Here is a 19,395-nt window from a genome sequence, read left to right as displayed (position 1 = left end):
TACGCCCCCATCTTCCTACTCTTATTACCCTGTCCCCCGCGCCAGCCATCCCCTACGTGGACCGCATCGCCTACCGCATCGACATGCGCGAGCGAGCCATGGCCATCGCCCCGCAACCGGCCATCACCAAGGACAACGTCTCGGTGGACGTGAGTGGCATCCTCTACGTGCAATTTGTGGACCCAGCCCAGGCCGCCTACGGCTCTTACAATCCCTTGTACGCCGTGCGTCAATGCGCGCAGTCGGCGATGCGGGCGGCCCTCGGTGAGCTGGAGCTGGACGAGATTTTGCACGCCCGGAGTCGGTTGAACGAAATGATCCGAAAGAGCATTCAAGACGCGTGTACGGCCTGGGGTATGGAGGTGAAGCGGTACGAGATCACGGAGATCCGCCCGGACAAGACGATCACGCATGCCATGGACAAGCAGGCGGCGGCGGAGCGGCACCGGCGGGAGTTGGTCATCAAGGCGGAGGGGGAGAAGCGGGCACAAGAGTTGCAGTCGGAGGGGGTGAAGATCAAACTCAGGAACGAATCCGAGGGCGACCTGATCAAGACCACCAACGAGGCTGAGGCCCGCAAGCAGCAGTACATCCTGGAAGGGGAGGGAGAAGCCAAGGCGATCCGTGTGAAGGCGGAGGCCTTCGCCGAGTCCATCCGGGTGGTGGCGGAGAGCCTGGGCGAGGCGCAAGGTCAGGACGCCGCCAAGCTGCAGGTGGCCAAGGAGTATATCAGCATGTACGGTCTGATGGGTTCCCAGTCCCACACCATGCTTTTCTCGGACCGGCCTGGGGACGTGAACGCCCTCTTCGCCCAGGCGGCATTGGCTCTGCAGGCAGCAGGGCAGAGCAGCGTGACCGGAAAGGCGCCCAGTCCCGTGAGCGTGGTGCCGGCGCCTACCTACACGGGAGAGAGGGTTCAAGGAGGGGGCGGGGGAGGGCGTTGGGGGAGGAAGGGGGGCATTGGAAGGAGTGAGGCGAGGCAATGAAGGGGGGGGGGGGGCTGGAGAGAGCTAGGTCGGAGGTAGAGGCCTGGCGTGGCCCGCGGGGTGGAATGAGAGCATGGTGCTCTACCGCGCCTACGGCACGTTGGGGGCGAAAAAGAAGAGAAAAGACCCGTCAAGTGCCCGTAGCGGGGTTGCAAGTTATACAGCCTCAATGTACGATAAGCGACGCCCAGCTTGTGGAGATTCTGAATATATGCGGCTTCAATTTCCTGTGTTTCCTCTCCGACTTTGTTCAATCTTTATGTGACTCCTATTTACACGCACTCTCCTGCTTTACCTCCCACCCGTCTTTTGCTTGCAGTACATACTCTTCACAACTTCACATTTCCTCCTTTAATCACACCTCCTCCACGTCCTCCTCCCCATGCATCCCTGCCTCCATCCCTCCTTCTCCCTCGCCCTCCCGCCCTCCTTCCCTCCCGCCCTCCCCCCCGCCCTCCCCCTTCTTCCTCTTGCTCCTCCTCCCCCACATCCAGGGTCGGCGTCCGACTCACACTCCCTCCACCCCTCCCGAACAACAAAGAGGACCCACCTCCAAAATTCGCCACAGCCCTCTCTACGGCTGTCGCGGGCGCCGGGGGCGGACTCGCTCGTTTCCCTTTTCCCGCAGGATTCACCGAGGCCGAAGAGGGGTAAGGCGGGACCATGCCCGGGCCCACAGCGGACGAGGAGGGGGCCTGCGAGGAGGGCGAGGGTCGATCGCCCTCAAGTGGCGAAGGAGACGGCACCGGTGGCTTGAAGCCTCCCTGTCCACGCCCTCCTTCGGCCCCTCCCACCATCCCTCCCATCCCCGACAAGGGCCCCTGCAACACATCCTCCCAGGCCTGCACCAGCTCCTCGCACGCCTCCCCTCCATGGCTGATCTCCAAGGACTGCGGGTCTTCCGCGAAAAGGACAAAGGTGGTGCAAACGGCGCTTTCCACTAAACCTGACACCACCCCTGCAAGTCCCACGCCGATAAAAGCGCCGGACACTCCCAGAATCGCCACGTTCGCCTGGCTTATGCCCCAATCCCTCCCGTACAAGTACCCCGTCAACGCACAGAGCAAGCCCACGATCACCACGCCCAGGGATAGGACGCCTTCGATCATGGTGTCGTTGACCAGGGCGGTGACCCCGCGGGCACGAAAGAGCTCCGTCGTCGCCTTGCCCGCCGACATGAAATCCAACCCGTACAGAGCCACGTACACGAGGGCGTATCGGTTGAACCAGGCCAGCGCCCGGTCGACCAGCACGAGGAGACAGCCCAGCATGGCCGTGATGGTGTTGCTCTGCACCGTCCGTTGGTTGGCCCGGTGGGCGTTCAAGAGAACATGCCGGGCCGTCTGCACGAGCGCCACAAGCAGGGAACCCAGACAAATGGATCCAAACGAGGTGGACAAGGACCGTCGGAAATGACTCCCCACCGACGCAGCTCCCCGCTCCCTCCCCGACACCCACCAGGTCCCCACCGTCCCGGACACGGTGCAATGCCCCACGTTGCGGACCACCGCGCCTCCCCACAAGAAGCCAGCCAGCAGAACCACGAGCCAGCCCGCGTACAGCTTGTAGGCAAAACACGAACGATCCTCCCAGACGGTCACGGCGCTAATCCCGCTCCCACACACGCATTTCAGACAGGTCTGACCCGTGTGGAGACAGGCGGCCGTAAAATTCCCGTTGGGACCCAGGGTCTCATAGGTCGTGCATTGACTCATGGGGTACACCTGGCCCGAAACCGGGTCCCGCAGGGTCGCCAGGTCCGCATTTGTCGCCGCACCCATCAAAGCCAGTGCCCAGAGTATCCCCCAGCACACTTGCAGAAGCAGGAGACCCACTCCGACGCCCAACAAGGGGGGGCTATCCCATAGGGCCCTGCACGCGATTTTCAAATTGGCTGTTGCAAAGGCCATGCGCCTCCGGAGCTGCTGGAAATAGACCAGAGCGATCACTGTCACAAGAAGGGTGACAACGCCCGCCCAAGGGTTGGCGCCTGCGAAGAACGCTGTGCCAGCCAAAAGACCAAGGAGGGCCACAGCCATGAGGGTATAGGTCAAGAGGGCAGAGGAGCAAGTCACCATCACCTGCAACCATAACGCAGAAAGCACCACGCCCAGAGTACAAATCAGTGCGAGGCCCGAGAAGAGCTTGAAGCCCTCGTAGGTGGCGTGCCGAGTGCCGGGATGGGCGGGGTCGTCCACGCTTGAGGTACCTTCATCCAATACAACCACAGCCGGCGTCCGCCTGTTGATCACCGCCTTGACGCCTATCGTCAAGGCCAAAAGAGTCATGACGAAGGCAAATATACCAAAGATCACCCCAAACACGTTGTCGAACCATAGCCGTCGCCGCCGCACCGTGGCAGGGACGTACGCTGCACCAAAACCCCCTTGGTCTCCTCCACTTGCTGATGAGCTCGGCAGCAAAAGAGGAGCCCCCAAATCTGCTCCACGCTTGCCCCCTACAGCACGACTGTCGAGGAGGATGTCCTCATCGTCCATTGTGTGTAGATCGATGCCTGTTGATACCTTGCAAAGGTGCGAAAGGGAAAAGGAGAGCACGTACAGAGGCCGTCCCAACGGCTGATTGAGCGTTCGGGTTGAGGTGGTCAACAAGTTGTCGATTGCTCAAATTGACCGTACATGAATCGCAACAAAATTTCCGTTACTACCACTTCAGCGCTTTCAAAATCAATGTAGCAGTCTTGGAAAATGAGCTCAACAACGCAAGGACAGATATCATGACCGGACGATCATGGTTGAGGAAATTGAGCTCAAGAACGCGAAGGGCTGAGAGCATAAATAAAGCAATCATGGCTAAGGAAATTGAGCTCAACAACATTTCAACAGATCATACTTCGGGGCTATCAAAAGCACCGATCACATCTAAGCGTGAATAGTGAAGCATATCGCATAAATCGGTCACATTATCGGTCATAGCCAAGCAAATGTTGAGTCCTGGAGCAATCGTTTCGTCGCATTTTCCGATCGATATATCGATCCATCGTTCACGATTTCTATTTTTTGTTCGTCGATTTATCGCTCTGTGTGTATTTTATTGCGCTAATTATATCATTTTGTTGTTGCTGCCGCAATCGACGTACTTGCATGTGTAGTGGCAGGGTTATGAAACATGGGGGGCGACAGGATGGGCTCTCCTCCCCCCCCCCTTAGCTGCAGGGATATACATGTATAGAGACACCCAGAGACACATATACTATGTCCTCCATGTCCTTCACCTCTCATCCCTCCCTATTCTCATCATTTTTCTCTCCCTGTCCCTTACAGCCATGTCAGACTCCTCCTTCTCCCTTAGTCCTCCTTCTCTTCTTCTTGTGCTACTATTGTTACCATCATGACGTCGGCGCTCTCCTACTCCCTTCACCTAGCCTTGCTCTTTTCTCCTCTCCTTTCTATTTTTTCCCTCATGCTCTTCCCAAGATTCTTTTTGCACGCGGTGGCTCTCTCTTCATTTCGCTACTCTTCCTCCGTTTCCTCTTCTCTTCCACGTCTTCCTTCGTTTTGTCCCCCACCTTTCCTTCCTTCGTTTCGTCCTCCTCCTCGTCCTCCTCTGTTTCCTCCTCGTTTTCCTCCTCCATCTCCTCCATCTCCTCCTTCATCTTTTAATCCTCCTCCTCCTCCTCAGCCTCGTCCTCATCCTCCGCGTCCACGTCCTTCGCGTCCGCCTCCCTCTTCCTTTTCATTTGCTTTGGCGTGCTTTCCCACGAGTCCTATGACAAGCGTGAAATGGCTCCCATTTCGTCCTCGGAAACATCGGACCTAAAGTCCATGTCATCAGAGTCTAGGTACCTACTTTCGAATAGGTCCTCCTCCACCGCCTCTCCAAAAAGCATGCACGCTCTTTCTTCGGCCTCATTTTTTATCCGGTCTGATCTCACACCTCTAAAAATTTCAACAAATCTATTCCAGTACATCTGAGTCTTCCTTCTTCCTTCTTTATTTTCCATCCGCTTTCCTGTATGTATACGTATTTGTGTATGTGTTTGTGAGGAAAGTACAGAAGAGAGAAACAGGAGAGAGAAGAAAAAGGGAGAGGAGCAGAGAGTGCGAAAGATCGAACGAGCGAGCGTGACGAGCATAACTGTCTGCTCTATGTATAGGAGGGTGAATGCCTCTAGATTATTCTTGATCGACGTCCTTGAAAGCCATGCTAGCCTTCAGAGAGCTGAGGCACAGGCCCGCCCTCACGCAGGCGCCACCACCTGCGACTCGCTGTCAGGAGGAGTACGAAACTACGTGTGATTGGTCAGCGTCGTCCTTCTAACCTGTCTCCTTCCTCCGTCCCTCGTACTAAGAGCAGGCTCTTTGCGATGGGTATTATGCAAGGAATCCTGGAAGAGCCTTCCAAAGTCGGTCGTAGCGTGTCGTACAGGGAATGGTTGCGGCACTTCGGCATACATTGGCAAAGCGCACGAATACTACTAGTAGATACTGATTGATACCTATTGGGGCCGGTAGAAGTTCTGAAGTTGGCAAGGCACATAAAAATGTAGGTGCTGAGTGGTTGCTACAGGGACGAGGAGGTTGGAAGGCGGTTAGGGGAGGTTCGGGCAACCGTTACTTTGAAAGGTAACGGCCCCGTGAGTCACGCCGAACGAGGCATGCGGGATTCCGGGCCAATTGGATAGTGCTTCCGCGCACCACGAAACTAAGAATTTCTCTTTGTCTAATTACTTGAACTGCTTCTGATGCGGAGAACTTTTTCTTCACAGAGCGAGCAAGACTCAGTGGTGGGTTCAACTCGCATGAAAGACTCCGGGCGAAAGCGACTTCGATGTGGCTACGAGGACGCACGCAGGTTTCATATACCATGCTTCTATATCACTTCGCATTTAGGTGATCCCTATGGTAGGTTAGAGCGTCACACCAACGCGATGCACCCCGATAAATCTGTCAGAGTGTGGCGTAAAACCGACGACAATTGTGTTAGATCATGCCGCCAGCAATTCCAAAAAACACGCTCTTGAGAGCTACCCTGAGCTCAAGTTTGGCAAGTGAAGGGGAAACTCGGGTACAGAAAGCATTTTGCATTGCACGTTCACTTACGGGGAAAAATGACAGCCGTGACAGGAATTTATCGTCTACATGGCCACCTTCATTTGGGGGAGATTTGGGCCTTTTTCAAGGCTCTAGATAAATCCAAGGACAGCATGCGGGGACCTGGCCAACATGAACCGCACACTAAGTTGTTGCTGCGCCGCTACAGGCATGTCCCTAGGACCGGGACGGCCGAGGTAGGCAGTTGCCACGTGACGTCCTGGCTTGGCACATCTCGGTAGCGGAGGAGGGGTGTACCTGGGCTGTAATTGACTGGAAGTGGGAGCATAGTACAGCTTTTGTCTTGTCGTTTGTGGCGGATGGCTACACGTCCCGGCGACGCATCTATTGGCTGACAAGGACCTTTCCCATAAGATGGGAACGTATCCGGCGGTTCCCATAAACTGTGGCTCCACGCAGTCTTGAAAAATAACATGAAAGAAAAGAAATTATAACGTTGCGCTGATTGCTTTATCTACGCATCCAATTTGAGTCACCATCACCTACCCGACACGTGATAAGGTAGGCGTCGACCACCAAGAAACAAGGAACTTGGAAGACGACGAAAGGAAAGGAATGTCGTTGTATTCCCTCAGCAGATCGACAAACTTGGATCCGTATTGAAACTGCACGAATCGCTTTAATTGCATTCCATGGATTTCATGAGCACAAACACACAATCAAGATGAATAATTCCTGTGTTCCAAGTGATATATTCGCATGGCCGCGTCCTTGGTTGCATTCCAGAAAAATCATGAGTTCAAACGGACAATCAAAATGATACATCACCTTTTTCTATATAGTTGAACCATACAGCCGCGACCTTGAATGCATTTAAGTAATATCATGACCTTGAAGATATCGAAAACGCTCCTGCAGATATTGGGACGAAATATTACATTGAGTTTACAAGTCTCCAGCTGGCTTCGTTGCGTACACGCTCCGCGAAGTCTAACCCATCGAGAAGGAAGACTGGCTCGCACAGAAACGTGTGGTACATGGTAGCTTTGTACTCCTGCTTTTATGCTATTATTTTTCTTTGGTGGTAGGCGCTAGAAAACGCCGATGTCGTCGACGTGGCCCTCATATGGGCGACAGATGGCTTAATAAAAGCAAGCCAGTAAAAATGCGAATCAAGAATTCACTATGACTTTCCAGCAACCATCACGGTTTTGTTTCCAGTCATATGCCTCATGGCCAAAGTATTTCGGCGACCAGGCACTCGAAATATTTTACATGTAATTACGAGAAACATGGAACCAGCACAAGTAAGTATGGTCACAAACACGAAGAAACGTTGATAAATATATCAATGACAAAAAGTGAGCACAAGGAGGGTCATGTGTACAAGTATATCATTGGTCACAAACACGAAGAAACAAAAGTTGATGAATATTTGAATGACACAGGTTGAGAACAAGTTGGAGTGTACATAGAAATAATGTTAAATTTTGACTGCGCAACAGCTCGTGATGTATTCGATTGTCCGAGCTCATAAAGACGTATTTTTGTTCATGCCATGTAAATCATCAGACATTACAAAAGAAAATGGTTCTGTCCATAAGCTTCATATAGATCATCCATCAGTGCTGCTCACTCCGCAATAGTGTCTTTTTCGGCATCGCAAAAGCGTCTGCTTTGTAAGCGCTCGATACATCTCCTCCTGATGAATTCGATGATGCCCCCGCCGTTCCTCCGACTTGAATTGCATGGTTTCGGCCTTCGTTTTGCCATCTATGGATTTCCCGCCGGACAACAAAATCACAGCACCTTGGTGCCTGTCCATTGTCACCCCAGTATGTGAAGACTGTCGAAAATCCGTGGTCCGAGTACCACTTTTTGTGCTCGCGACACACATTTGCCACAGTATCTTGCAGACGATTAAATGCGGCTAACGTAGACGCCATGTAAGCTTCACCTCCACATTTTTCATTTATGCCCGCAATTTTCTCATCCAAAAGGGCATTTGCTGTGACCCATAGTTTTACATCTTCCTGGCTATTGGTCCGTATCAGGTCGTTGAGCGCCGGTGGCATCTTGGCGGCGCCGGGATACTTTCCCGTGCGCACTTTTGACGATAAATGGACGATGTCGGCGAAATCCAGTCCATATAATATCATGAACACTACCAAAGACTCGTCGAAGCGTTCTCGGACGAAAATGAAGTCGTACTGAGCTACTGCACTCTTGATGTCTGTTGCGTTCCCTCGAATGACAGCTAGCTGAGAATTCGGCTCCATTGTGGTAGCCATTTGGAGTTTCTCATCCACTGCTTCACCAAAGCAGTCTACATTTTTTCCGAATTTCGAATTTTGGCATTGCTCAATGAAGAAGGAATAAAATCGATCAATTGGCTCCCTCACTGAGGTAAATAACAAGAGAGGCCCGTTCAACTCTAGGGTATCACGAATTCCTGAGTTAAATCGTACATGATTGGACAGGCCCAGTCGAGGTGGCTCACTGTGGCGACTTTGTACTGCACTTATAACCTTCTGCTTGGTATCTTCCACTTCTTTGACGCTCATATGTGTTTTAGCCGGATTGAGCATGATGACAGCGTGATGCGCGGCTACGCTACGAAATACGCCTGCGAGGGTACTGCTACTTGTCTTAGGATTCTTCACATACCAAAAGTTAGAGGGGAACCTGCTTGGCCGGTCGTCAAATGCTGGACAAGCCAGATTTGTCATATTTATCCCGCTAGCTGTTCGAGCATCGATGCTGCTGCTTCCGATGCCGCTAGCGTTTCCGCAGTCAGTGACATCGGAGGCTGTGTTGTGTAATCGTTCGTAAATGAATTCTAGACTTCGTCAGAGCTTACACTATCCTCATCCCCGAAAAGTAGGAGGGAAAAAAGGCATACCCGAGAGGTCTTTTGCTGTCATCGTTACAGCTTTGAACAAGAAAATTTCACCTCTTGACGTTCCGCTGCCCGTGATGATTGAATACCAACAAATACAAGATGCTCCTAGCACTATGCTAATCACCTGCGTAGACCGGGAGCAGACCATTTTATGGACTAGGGCAACTAAGACGCCACTATGTTGCCTTTTTCAATCGATTGCAGTATTGATATACTTTCATAGAGCTGTGGGATAATGGAAAAAGAAACGAGAATGTCGTCACGTCCACATAATCACACTCCCATTTCGTAGTAGACAATGACAGGACACACGGGTGTGAAATACTTAAAAACCTGACCAAGCGTGTTCATCGTAAGACGAACTTTAGCCAAGCATCACCAACGAGGTAGCACAGTGGTCATAAAGTTCTCATCAGAGAACCCCGTTGTTCGGGCCAGGATGAAAAACAGAATGATGCGTATATTGTTTATAATGCCTCCATGTAACGGCAGAGCTGAGACACTACAATCGGAGGTTGATTTAGAACACCTAGGGGTTATTTCTTTCCCCATGTCGCTTAGTACCCAATCTAACACTGTAGGCCTGGGTAAAGTGTGCCCAAGTGGACTTCCTGACGCCTTCACCAGTGTACGGTGCGCACAACGACCTCGGGGCGGTCGTCCAAGGTAAAGAGGGAAAACCTGATCTCCGGCCTCGCCCACACACCCGTGAAGGAAAGCAGTTTCGGCGAAGAAAAGAAAACTAGGCGATCGCCAAGACTCGTCGCTCCCGTGAGTCCTCAGATGCTGCAGGGTTGCTCCCAAATTGCGTGGTACCATGCTCACTGGCTGCGACGGTTTCTCGTAGACTGCCGGTGCACTTATCGAGGCTGGCATGCTCGTCATCTTACGGTCTCCTGGTGTCGTGCAACCTCCCGTTTTCTTTTCTGTAACTTCACTTTCCCTCCACTACAGCAGACACGGACTCCCTCGGAGACCTCCCCAGCTCCCCCACCATCGCGTGTATATTTGATACAAGCTTGGATCTACTGACAGACTCGACAGCATTGCACAACTTGCGTGGACGCAGGCTAGACACACATGCGGTCTTACCAAGTCGGTGGGCTCGGTACGCCGCACTACACAGGATCAGGACACTACCGTCGACACAGTAGCAGCGGAGGCGGGGGAGGAGGGAGCAGCGGCTTGCTGGAGTATTTGCGGAGGATTGTTGACCCCAACCAGATGGACTTCGACGCGGCGTTTGAAGACATCCTGATGCTCTGCTCTTCTCACCCTCAGCGAATGTACAAAATGGCTTCCTACAGAAAACATACTAAAAATCACTGGGCGAGGGATGACCCGGCTTTGGCCGTCATACAGATCGCCTTCTTGCTTGTTTCTTCTTCAGCCTACGCCCTAGCCTTCCACGTGCGGGGAGGTCCAGTTCATTACCTCTTTTTGGCTCTGCGTGCCATTCTTTTCGACTGGCTCTTGGTAGGCTTGGTCGTGGCGACAGTGTGCCGGTCAGTGGCAAACCGGTACCTCTTAGAGCTCCGGTCGCACAGCGTCGAACAGGAAGTGGAGTGGCGCTACGCTTTCGACATCCACTGCAACGCGTTTTTGCCTTTCTTCCTCCTCACCTCCGTCCTCCATTATTTCCTCCTTCCCCTCCTCCTCCGCCCCTCCCTCATGGCTTTGATCGTCTCCAACGCCATCTTCGGGGCTGCCTTTGCTGTGTATTTCTACGTCACACACCTGGGCTACCGCGCCCTGCCTTTCCTGCACCGGACCGAGGTGTTCCTCTACCCGTCCATCCTGGCTGTGCTCCTCTTCTTCCTGTTCCTAGTCCTAGGCATGCTCGGGGAGCCCTACCGGATCCAAGCGACGCGGACCATGGCCAGGCTCTACTACCGATGAGGCGGCTTCAGCCGCGTAGAGGTAGCATGTAGGAAGAAAATAGCGGAGTAAAGCAGTGCCTCCACCGAGACGCGGCCCGCAAGGACAGAGAACAAAGTAATGTTGGATAGGATGAGAACTTTCCCCCCATGGCAAAGAGGATCTGGAGGAGGATCAGGCGATGCTAGCATCCCCGCGTGACAAATCCGCACTTGCTTGTCTATCGTTATTTTTTGTCTGTTTGGTTTGTCGCCCATCAGGCATTCATCGCCGTTGCCTCTCCCACACTGTACACCCCCTTTACTTCCAAACCCATCCAGACCTGGCCCCTCCTTCCCCCCTTCCTTGACCAATCACCCAAACAACAACTACCACCCTGGAAGTGTCCGGTCACTGACACGGCATGCCTGCCGACTACTACCCCTTCGTAGTCTTTTCCCGTCTGCCGCCCCAAGGAGGTGCCCCCCCCCTTTCAAAACAGATGCAGCTCCCGGTCCGGGTATCCAAAGGCAGCCTTATTCCGCTCAAATAAGTCCGTGAGCTTCTCGATATAGATCGCGTGGTATTTGTCTATGTCCTCCTGGGTCGGGTCGGCGATCCGAGGCAGGTCGATGGGGTTTCCGACCACGGCGTTAAGGGGGGTGGCCCGTTCGGGCAGTAGGGGGAAAAACCAGCGTCCCCGGGCGAAGAAGATTGGGATCTTGAAGCGCTTGAAAAGGGCAAGCCGGAGCTTCCGGCCCCAGGTGATGGTGTGGTACAGGTTGCTCTCTCCGAACAAATACCCCAGGGCGATAGTATAGCCGTGCTGTAACGCGTATTTAATGAAGCCTTTTCGCTCCAAAATGTAGACATTCTCTCGTTGATACTCCATCAGCAAAATCTCCTCCGAGCCTCCCACCTGTGAGCACATGGGATCCAAAGCAGACACAAGGTGAGCTTCCTCTTCCATTGCCCCCAACCACACCCGCCAGTGAGCCCGAGGGTCTACCTACCAAAATGCCAAAAGGCACCTGCCGCTCCAAGATGTTGTGCATCATCGCCTTCGACGCCGGCTCCGCGCATCCAAAAAAGTACAGAAAGGCAGATATCAAAGGGATGCGAAAGAGGAGCGGTTCCGCCACCCCCGTCGATTTCAGGGACATGTCTTGGTAGTGGGGGGGGAGGTAAAATTCGGGTTTTTGGGCATGAATCCGGCCTGCGCCGTTCAAAAGGAAGGAATGCGGCATGATCCCATGGGGATGCATGGCCAGCATGATTGGACCGTTGACATTCCTGCCCTTGAAAGAATTCTCGACGTACATGGCGGCCCCACCCTGACGGGTGAAAGAAGGAGAAGATGAGGGAGGAGGAAAGCGGTTAGGGAAAAAGAGAATGGTGATCCACGCAGACTCGATCTGCGCGATCTCGACCCCCATGCTCACGGAAGACAAAGATGATCAGCTTTTCAGACCAACTCCTATTGGGAAGGACATTTTCTTCCGCACTCCGCCTCACTTTCTCTCTTGTCCTCCCCCCTCAATCGACGGTGTATCCGTACCTCAAAATAACCGGCCATGTCCAACACGAAACGAACAAATGCAGGCCAGGCTGAGACAGGAAGGAAAAGCGGATAGAGTAAAGGGCCCAACAGGATCCAGAATGCAACTCGGTACCCATGCATGTATAAACAAGCCATCCATACGGGTGAAGTGCCCCCCCCTAACCAGGTTGCCCACACTGTTAAAATGGCAAGTGTGCCTTTCAAGAAGGTCCACCAATCCCCACCATGCCCAAAACGTGTGTAGCTTCCCTCGGGAAAAGAACTCCAATCGACCTCCGTGGGGGAACGCGCAGGTTTCAGGTTGCTAGATGGGGTTCGCAAGTCTTTCCCTTCCTGCTTCTTCCCTTTGCGCTCTCGCAGCGGGGCGGGGACGCGCTTCTCCTCGGTCGCTTTTGCTGGATCGGTCGACTTGCCATCAGTTTTTTTGCTACCCTCCCCAAGCACCATGATCACGCTGTCCCTGTCCGAGTGATGTAATTGGTCATTTTCCGCCGGGGCGGTGAGGAGACGATTTCCGTATCGAGAAAATGCCGGCGAGGCCTCAGCGACGCCAACGTCATCGGATTTGAACTAACACAAATGCATGCCCTCTTCCGACTCCTTGTCTTTTTAGGCCCCGTGCAGACCGTGGTACGCTACTCGTATTGTTGTGTGATGAAGTCTGTTGTACGCCTTCTCGTGGGCGCAGGAAAATTATGCCAAGCGCTTCATGATCTCTTTTCTTACGTAAGCTTGAGTCCTGAGATCACCTCTTGCGAGTATTACAGCTCGTAAAATAATCCTTCTTTTTCCGATCATCATTTGGATTTACCAGGCATCAAATCATGCGTAACACGTTCGGCTTGGGGATGCTTGCTTTTTGTGTCGGCTCCTGTTCTGCTTTCACCGTGCCTCGTTTACTACGTGCATCATCAAGCCCGATAGCTATGGCCAATGCTGCCGCTGCTCGGCGCGGAAGCTCATCTATGATGGCCACGGTGGCAACGCCTGGAGCTGCATCGGTCAAGCGTCTCACATCCCCGGAAGAGGAGCTGCTGAAGAACACCGACGTGTTTATATTCGATTGTGATGGCGTGATATGGCGAGGAGACTCGTTGATCGACAAAGTGCCATCTGTGCTGGAGAAATTGCGAGCGATGGGAAAGCGGATGTTTTTTGTCACCAACAACTCAACTAAAAGCCGTAAAGGCTACAAGAGTAAATTTTCGTCTCTTGGGCTGGATGTGCAGGACGAAGAAATTTTTTCCTCCTCTTTTGCGGCTGCTGCATACCTGGAGCAGAAGAATTTTAAGGCAACTGGCAAGAAAGTCTACGTTATTGGAGAGGTAGGGATCGGGGAAGAATTGGACCTCATCGGTGTTCCGCACATTGGCGGTCCGGCAGATAAAGGTAAAACGATCGAATTGACGCCGGGGTATGCCCTGGAGATCGATCACGATGTGGGTGCCGTGGTCGTGGGCTTTGATCGTCACTTTAACTACCATAAAATCCAGTACGCTCAATTGGCCATCAATGAAAACGGCGCGGAATTCATCGCAACGAACATGGACGCCGTCACGCACTTGACTGACGCCCAGGAATGGGCGGGCGCAGGATCGATGGTGGGATGCATCAAAGGATGCACAGGAAAGGAGCCGACCCTCGTAGGGAAGCCGAGCCCGTTGATGATCGACTACATCGTCTATAAATATAAGATTCCCAAGGACAAGATCTGCATGGTTGGTGACCGACTGGACACGGACATTTTGTTTGGGAAGGACAACGGATTGAAGACGGTCCTGACGCTGAGTGGGGTCACCTCTGAGGAGAAATTGTTGGGCGCGGCCAACAAGATCCATCCCGACTTCTTCGTCTCTTCGATCGCCGACTTTTTCCCTTAGGCCACTGGCGTATCTGGGGGGGCAAACTGGAGCCATATGTATTGATGCATAATACGTCTCTGGGGGAGAAGGGGAATGTAACGGCGCGGGACTATGGAGGGATTGGCGGGTGAGAGCACGCTAGGTATGAAGGTACTGCGAGCAGCGCATGATTGTGATGTTGAGCTTCTCTCCCAACGGTTATTGTGCGTCTACACATTCTTTTCTGTGAGCTGGCAGTGGAAGTTGTCTTTTCTCTCTGCCCATCACTCCTATCCAGGGACAGGGTGGCCGCATGGCAGTGTCGAAACAGATCGAACCCGAAAAATACAGATCAAACCCGAAAAATCAAGATTAAAAAAAGAGCACTTCCACCGTCTACGTAGCATGAGTTGTTTTCCTCGTTTTTCGGGTTTCTTTTCTCATAAGGTCGTGGGCTCTTGCAGCAGAGGGGAGAATTCATAACACATCCTACATACTACCATCTTTCCTTTCGGCCTCTGTTCCTTCCTCTAAGATCGCCCTCCGGCGTTTGGCATCTGGATACTCCTTCTTGACACGGCACGATCGAGGAAAAAAGATCAACCTACGCACTTCTCTTTGCGAAATTCTGTGACTGGTTCTGATACGCCGTTAGTTATGAAACATGCTGCGGCACCTGCCTCGTTTCTCCCTGTTCCCAGCTCTCGCCCTTCCCCCGACAGCCACGTGAAAACGAGTTATTCACCTCGAACCTCTTTCGTCTAATCTGTAAAACCCAATTTCTCTCAAAGGGTCCTCAGATCTAAGACTCCAGAATTTGACAAGTAACACATATTTCCCCCCGACTGCCCGTCTTCGCTCACCCAGCCACCAACCTTCAGGCTTCCTATTTCCTCTCCTCACACATCACGTCCTTAATCGACCGTCTCCATCGCGCTCTCTCCCTCACCTCCCTCTTCCAGGGGGGGCAACTCGTCGTCCTTGCCTCCGGCACCCTCCTCCTCCACCTCCTCGTCAATGGACAAGCCCAGCTTGATCAGCCGATGGATGCGGGAGGCGAACGTGTTGGGGTCGTCCAACGAGAAGCCCGAGGTCAAGAGCGACGTGTCGTACAGCAGCCAGGTCAAGTCCTTGAGGGTCTTGTCTGTTTGGTTCGCCTCCGCCTTTTCGCGCAAGGCCTTGACGATGGGATGTTTAGGATTGATCTCCATCGTCTTCTTGCTCGTCATGTACGCCGAGGTGGAGGAGTCACGCAAGGCCTGTGCCTTCATGATCCGCTCCATGTTGGCCGACCATCCGTACTCCCCCGTGACTAGGACGCAGGGGGAGTCCGCCAGTCGGGGCGACACCACAACCTTATCAACCTTCTCGTCCAGGACCTCCTTCATGAGCTTGCACAGACCCTCCGTCTTCGCCTTGAGCTCCTCGAAGGCCTTGGCCTCCTCCTCGTCGTCCTCGTCGATCTTGAGCCCTTCCTTGGTCACGCAAATCAGTTTCTTCCCTTCGTACTCCTTGAGCTGCTGCACCGCGTACTCGTCGATGGGGTCGATCATGAACAGGACCTCGTACCCCTTCTTCTTCAGCCTCTCCAGGAAAGGGGAGTTCTCGACCGCGCGCTTGCTCTCGCCTGTCACATAGTAGATCCCCGGCTGCTTCTCAGGCATGCGCGCCAGATAGTCGTCAAAGCCCGTCATTTCCTCCCCCGACTTGGTCGAGTAGTACCGCAAAAGCTTGGCCAGCTTGGCCCTGTTCGTGGAGTCCTCGTGCACGCCCAGTTTGATGTTCTTGGCGAAGGCTTCGTAGAATTTCTTGTACTTCTCCGTGTCTTCCGCCAGCTCGTTGAAGAGTTCGATCGACTTCTTCACCAGGTTCTTGCGGATCACCTTCAAAATCTTGTTTTGCTGGAGCGTCTCGCGGGAAATGTTGAGAGGCAGATCCTCCGAGTCGACCACGCCCTTGACAAATTGGAGGTATTCCGGCATCAATTCCTCGCAGTTGTCCATGATGAAGACCCGCCGGACGTACAACTTGATGTTGTTGCATTTGCGCTTGGACCCTCCCTCGAACATGTCGAAGGGCGCACGCTTGGGAACGAAAAGGACCGCCTTGAACTCCAGCTGCCCTTCCACCGAGAAGTGTTTCACCGCCGCGTGCTCCTCCCAGTCATTGGTCAAGGACTTGTAGAAAGCCGCGTACTCCTCCTGTGTGATCTCCTCCGGGTTCCGCATCCAGATCGGCTTCTGCTGGTTCAAGTGGACCCACTCGTGCGTCACTTCCTTGATCTTCTTCGTCTTCTTCTCTTTCTTCTCCTTCTCGTCCTCCATATCCATCTCCTCCACCTTGGGCTTCTCTTCCCCTTCCTTCTCCTCCTCCTCCTCCTCTGCCTCGTCGTCCGTCACCTCCTTCTCCGTAGTCTTCTCCACGTACAGCTTGATGGGGAAACCGATGAATTCGCTGTGCTTCTTGACCAGGTCCTTGATGCGGCGTTCCTCCAGATATTCCTTCATGTCCTCCTTCAGGTGCAGGACAATGCGGGTTCCCCTCCCCAACGGCTTCCCGGAGGTGTCGGGGGTGACAGTGAAGGAACCTCCAGCCTCGGACACCCAGGTGTATTGCTCGTCGTCATTGTTCTTGCTCGTCACCACCACCTTGTCCGCAACCAGATACGACGAGTAGAAACCCACGCCGAACTGCCCGATCATGCTGATATCGGCGCCTGCCTGCAGGGCCTCCATGAAGGCCTTCGTGCCGGACTTGGCGATGGTCCCCAGATTGTTGATCAGGTCGGCTTTGGTCATCCCGATCCCCGTGTCCTCAATGGTCAGGGTCCCATTCGCCTTGTCGGGAATCAGGCGGATCTCTAATTCAGGCTCCGAGTCCAGCACGGATTTGTCCGTCAGAGACATGTAACGAATCTTGTCCAAGGCATCCGAAGAATTGCTGTCATAGTGCCAAGGGTCTGTGAGCTCAGTGATCCAACTTGAAAGAAACGGTAAACCTGTCGCCCGTCAGGCTAGCTTCACTAGACAGAAACCAGCAGCGCCCCTCACGTGATGGTGCAAAGGACTCAGACAGACAGAAAATCGTCAGAGGTGCAGGGCTAGACCGCAGTATCCAAAAAGAATCTGTGCGTTCAGAGCACGAGCATTTTCACCTACCTGATGAGTTCGCGAAGGAAAATTTCCTTGTTGGAGTAGAAGGTGTTGATAATCAGGGATAGCAATTGATTGATATCCGCCGAGAAGGCAAATGTTTCGGCATCGCCAGACATGGTTGCTTCTCTTAGCTTACTCCGAAAGAATCTGTGTAGGCTGTTCTGTATACATAGAGGAAACAGAGTAAGTATCTCAATGAAGGCCGGGCATGGGAATAGGACGGGAGTTCATTTGCCCCCCACCCTTCCCCTTCCATAGGGGCGAAGATGTTTTCGTATTTAACCCGCCCATCATTCCACATCCAATGACTACCTCCAACATTACGACGAAGGCCTGGGCAGACATATCTTCATCGACATGGGAAAATATTACTGGCCTCCTCGTGTCAAGGGTTGTTTTTATTTGGTGTCAAAAACAGTGCACCCTGCCCCACCCACACACTCACACAACGGCATGAGAAAATCCTTGTCTGCACCAAAAACCCTACAGAACTGACCGCACGTCAATAAACAGTACAACACGAGAGAGTATATGTTACCTACAACGTTGCTCTCGCAAGCAAGTCGCTTTCTTACAGACTCCTTGCAAGAAATATCGCAAGAGGAAAAAGAAAGAAGCAGCCTTCGTTGCTTCCTGCGCTTTGTTCGAGCAAAAAAAGTGATGCACGCAGAGTTGAAATCCTTCCCCGATGCATACAGATTGAGTAATTTATGCTCTCAGATGAAATACCAAATGTACGCACCAGTACAAGCGTAGACAGTGAAAAAATGCCACCACCACTCAGAGACTGACGTCGAAAATAGAACAATTGTGGTGCCCACGGAACATGTCAGATATCCAGAACATTCGATGGCCTTCGTCGAAGGAGCCGTCGACCGTTCCGAGCCGTTCACCCCGCTCGTTCCGAGCCGTCCTACTGGGACCGTTCCGAGCCGTCCAATCGGGACCGTCCCGTCGCCTCGGGGGCGATAGAGATCGCCGTCTGGAGAAGCTTTTGCTCGTTTTGTTTCCCTCGTGTCAAGGTTATGTCAAACTCACTGCTTTCTCCTTCCTCCTAATCTTACAAAGGGTTGAGGGATGGTGGCATTGGACCTGGACCTTGCTCTTATAATTCATGGCGGCTTTGAGGGTATCGTCGGCTTGATCCTCTTGTTGCAGCCGCACTATGTCTTTCCGTACATTGCTAGGCGTGCATCTTACAACAATAGTGAACGATCCCTCCTTCGGTGGTTCGCCTTCAGCATTATCGTCCAGGCTATTGTCGCATATGCCGCCATCATGAAACTCGACGCTAAAACGAAACGCATCATTTTGTCGGCCTTCCTCTTCTACCACTCTGTCATCGTAGTGGATGCATCCTATGGGTACTACTTGGAAGGCACGCTTGATGAGGCTGCCACGGGGTTACACGCGATTATGATGGTTGTGGTCGGGTTTTTATTAGCTGCCGGTGGACGACGTGCCCGAAGTTCGCCGCGGAAAACACGGTAAGAGACGGTGTGAATTTTCAAGAGTGCGTGAAAATGACAAGTTGGGTCTGATGGTGTGGGCATTAATTTACGAAGTACAAAAGAGTATGCAAAGAAAGAATCAGCAACTTTGCCATTAAGCACGAATTACGACTAAAACGTGTATGACATTGACGAGAAAAATAGACTAAGATGATTTTATCGTACAAACCTCACCTTGTTGTTCTGATCCACTGCGGACTAAGCTTGACCGGGGCTAAGGGTTGTTAGCCGCGAGCTTTGAATGACCGAAAGCGCAGAATATGGATGTATACCCGTCGTGCTCACAAGCTGTGCGTAGGTGAGGCTCTTTCCAGCCCCATTTCCCGCACACAATTGCCCATTCATGGCCACTGCAAATCCCTCTATCACCTCTCCCGCGTGTGGGCCCAGATAGTGCAAGCCGAGCACGCAGTCATCCGATCTCCGCACCACCACCTTGAGAAACCCGTCCCTGGTCCCTTCTGGCCCCGTTCTTTCCGGGACGATGGCCCACTCCAAGGGTGTGAAAGAGGCTCGGTACACTTTCAAATCCTTCCCCTCCACTACCGCCCTCGCCTGTGCCTCGCT

The 19,395-nt window shown here is 52.9% G+C and overlaps 6 protein-coding genes across 6 annotated transcripts; 2 read left to right on the top strand and 4 right to left on the bottom strand.

Moving 5' to 3' along the window:
- Nucleotides 1-1,067: 1,067 nt before the first annotated feature.
- Nucleotides 1,068-3,484, bottom strand: NGA_0093200 (uncharacterized protein; the record flags this gene model as incomplete). Its single annotated transcript, XM_005855275.1, has 2 exons — nt 1,068-1,076; nt 1,565-3,484. 2 exons carry the CDS (start codon nt 3,482-3,484, stop codon nt 1,068-1,070), a joined length of 1,929 nt encoding a protein of 642 aa, XP_005855337.1.
- A 4,317-nt stretch (nt 3,485-7,801) lies between these two features.
- On the bottom strand, nt 7,802-9,054 carry NGA_0093800 (uncharacterized protein; the record flags this gene model as incomplete). The annotated part of the gene is made up of 3 exons (XM_005855279.1): nt 8,904-9,054; nt 7,920-8,810; nt 7,802-7,818 (listed from the first exon to the last, which is right to left on the bottom strand). The coding sequence occupies exons 1-3, from the start codon at nt 9,049-9,051 to the stop codon at nt 7,802-7,804; spliced, it is 1,056 nt and encodes a 351-aa protein (XP_005855341.1). The 5' UTR covers nt 9,052-9,054.
- A 929-nt stretch (nt 9,055-9,983) lies between these two features.
- NGA_0094000 (unc-50 family protein) lies at nt 9,984-10,802 on the top strand (the record flags this gene model as incomplete). Its single annotated transcript, XM_005855281.1, has 1 exon — nt 9,984-10,802. One exon carries the CDS (start codon nt 9,984-9,986, stop codon nt 10,800-10,802), a length of 819 nt encoding a protein of 272 aa, XP_005855343.1.
- A 428-nt stretch (nt 10,803-11,230) lies between these two features.
- On the bottom strand, nt 11,231-12,785 carry DGAT2 (diacylglycerol acyltransferase 2). The gene is made up of 3 exons (XM_005855276.1): nt 12,319-12,785; nt 11,774-12,094; nt 11,231-11,679 (listed from the first exon to the last, which is right to left on the bottom strand). Exons 1-3 carry the CDS (start codon nt 12,766-12,768, stop codon nt 11,254-11,256), a joined length of 1,197 nt encoding a protein of 398 aa, XP_005855338.1. The 5' UTR covers nt 12,769-12,785; the 3' UTR covers nt 11,231-11,253.
- A 462-nt stretch (nt 12,786-13,247) lies between these two features.
- On the top strand, nt 13,248-14,201 carry NGA_0094200 (4-nitrophenyl phosphatase; the record flags this gene model as incomplete). The annotated part of the gene is made up of 1 exon (XM_005855283.1): nt 13,248-14,201. The coding sequence occupies one exon, from the start codon at nt 13,248-13,250 to the stop codon at nt 14,199-14,201; it is 954 nt and encodes a 317-aa protein (XP_005855345.1).
- An 875-nt stretch (nt 14,202-15,076) lies between these two features.
- On the bottom strand, nt 15,077-17,482 carry HTPG (molecular chaperone HtpG; the record flags this gene model as incomplete). The annotated part of the gene is made up of 2 exons (XM_005855277.1): nt 17,321-17,482; nt 15,077-17,102 (listed from the first exon to the last, which is right to left on the bottom strand). The coding sequence occupies exons 1-2, from the start codon at nt 17,431-17,433 to the stop codon at nt 15,077-15,079; spliced, it is 2,139 nt and encodes a 712-aa protein (XP_005855339.1). The 5' UTR covers nt 17,434-17,482.
- Between the last annotated feature and the right edge of the window lie 1,913 nt (nt 17,483-19,395).

The sequence above is a fragment of the Nannochloropsis gaditana genome (genome assembly GCF_000240725.1).
Source record: "Nannochloropsis gaditana CCMP526 unplaced genomic scaffold scaffold238, whole genome shotgun sequence".
In the NCBI taxonomy this organism is placed as follows: Eukaryota; class Eustigmatophyceae; order Eustigmatales; family Monodopsidaceae; genus Microchloropsis; species Microchloropsis gaditana.
Note: the sequence above shows the minus strand (reverse complement) of the source record. Positions and strands in the feature narration are given on the sequence as shown.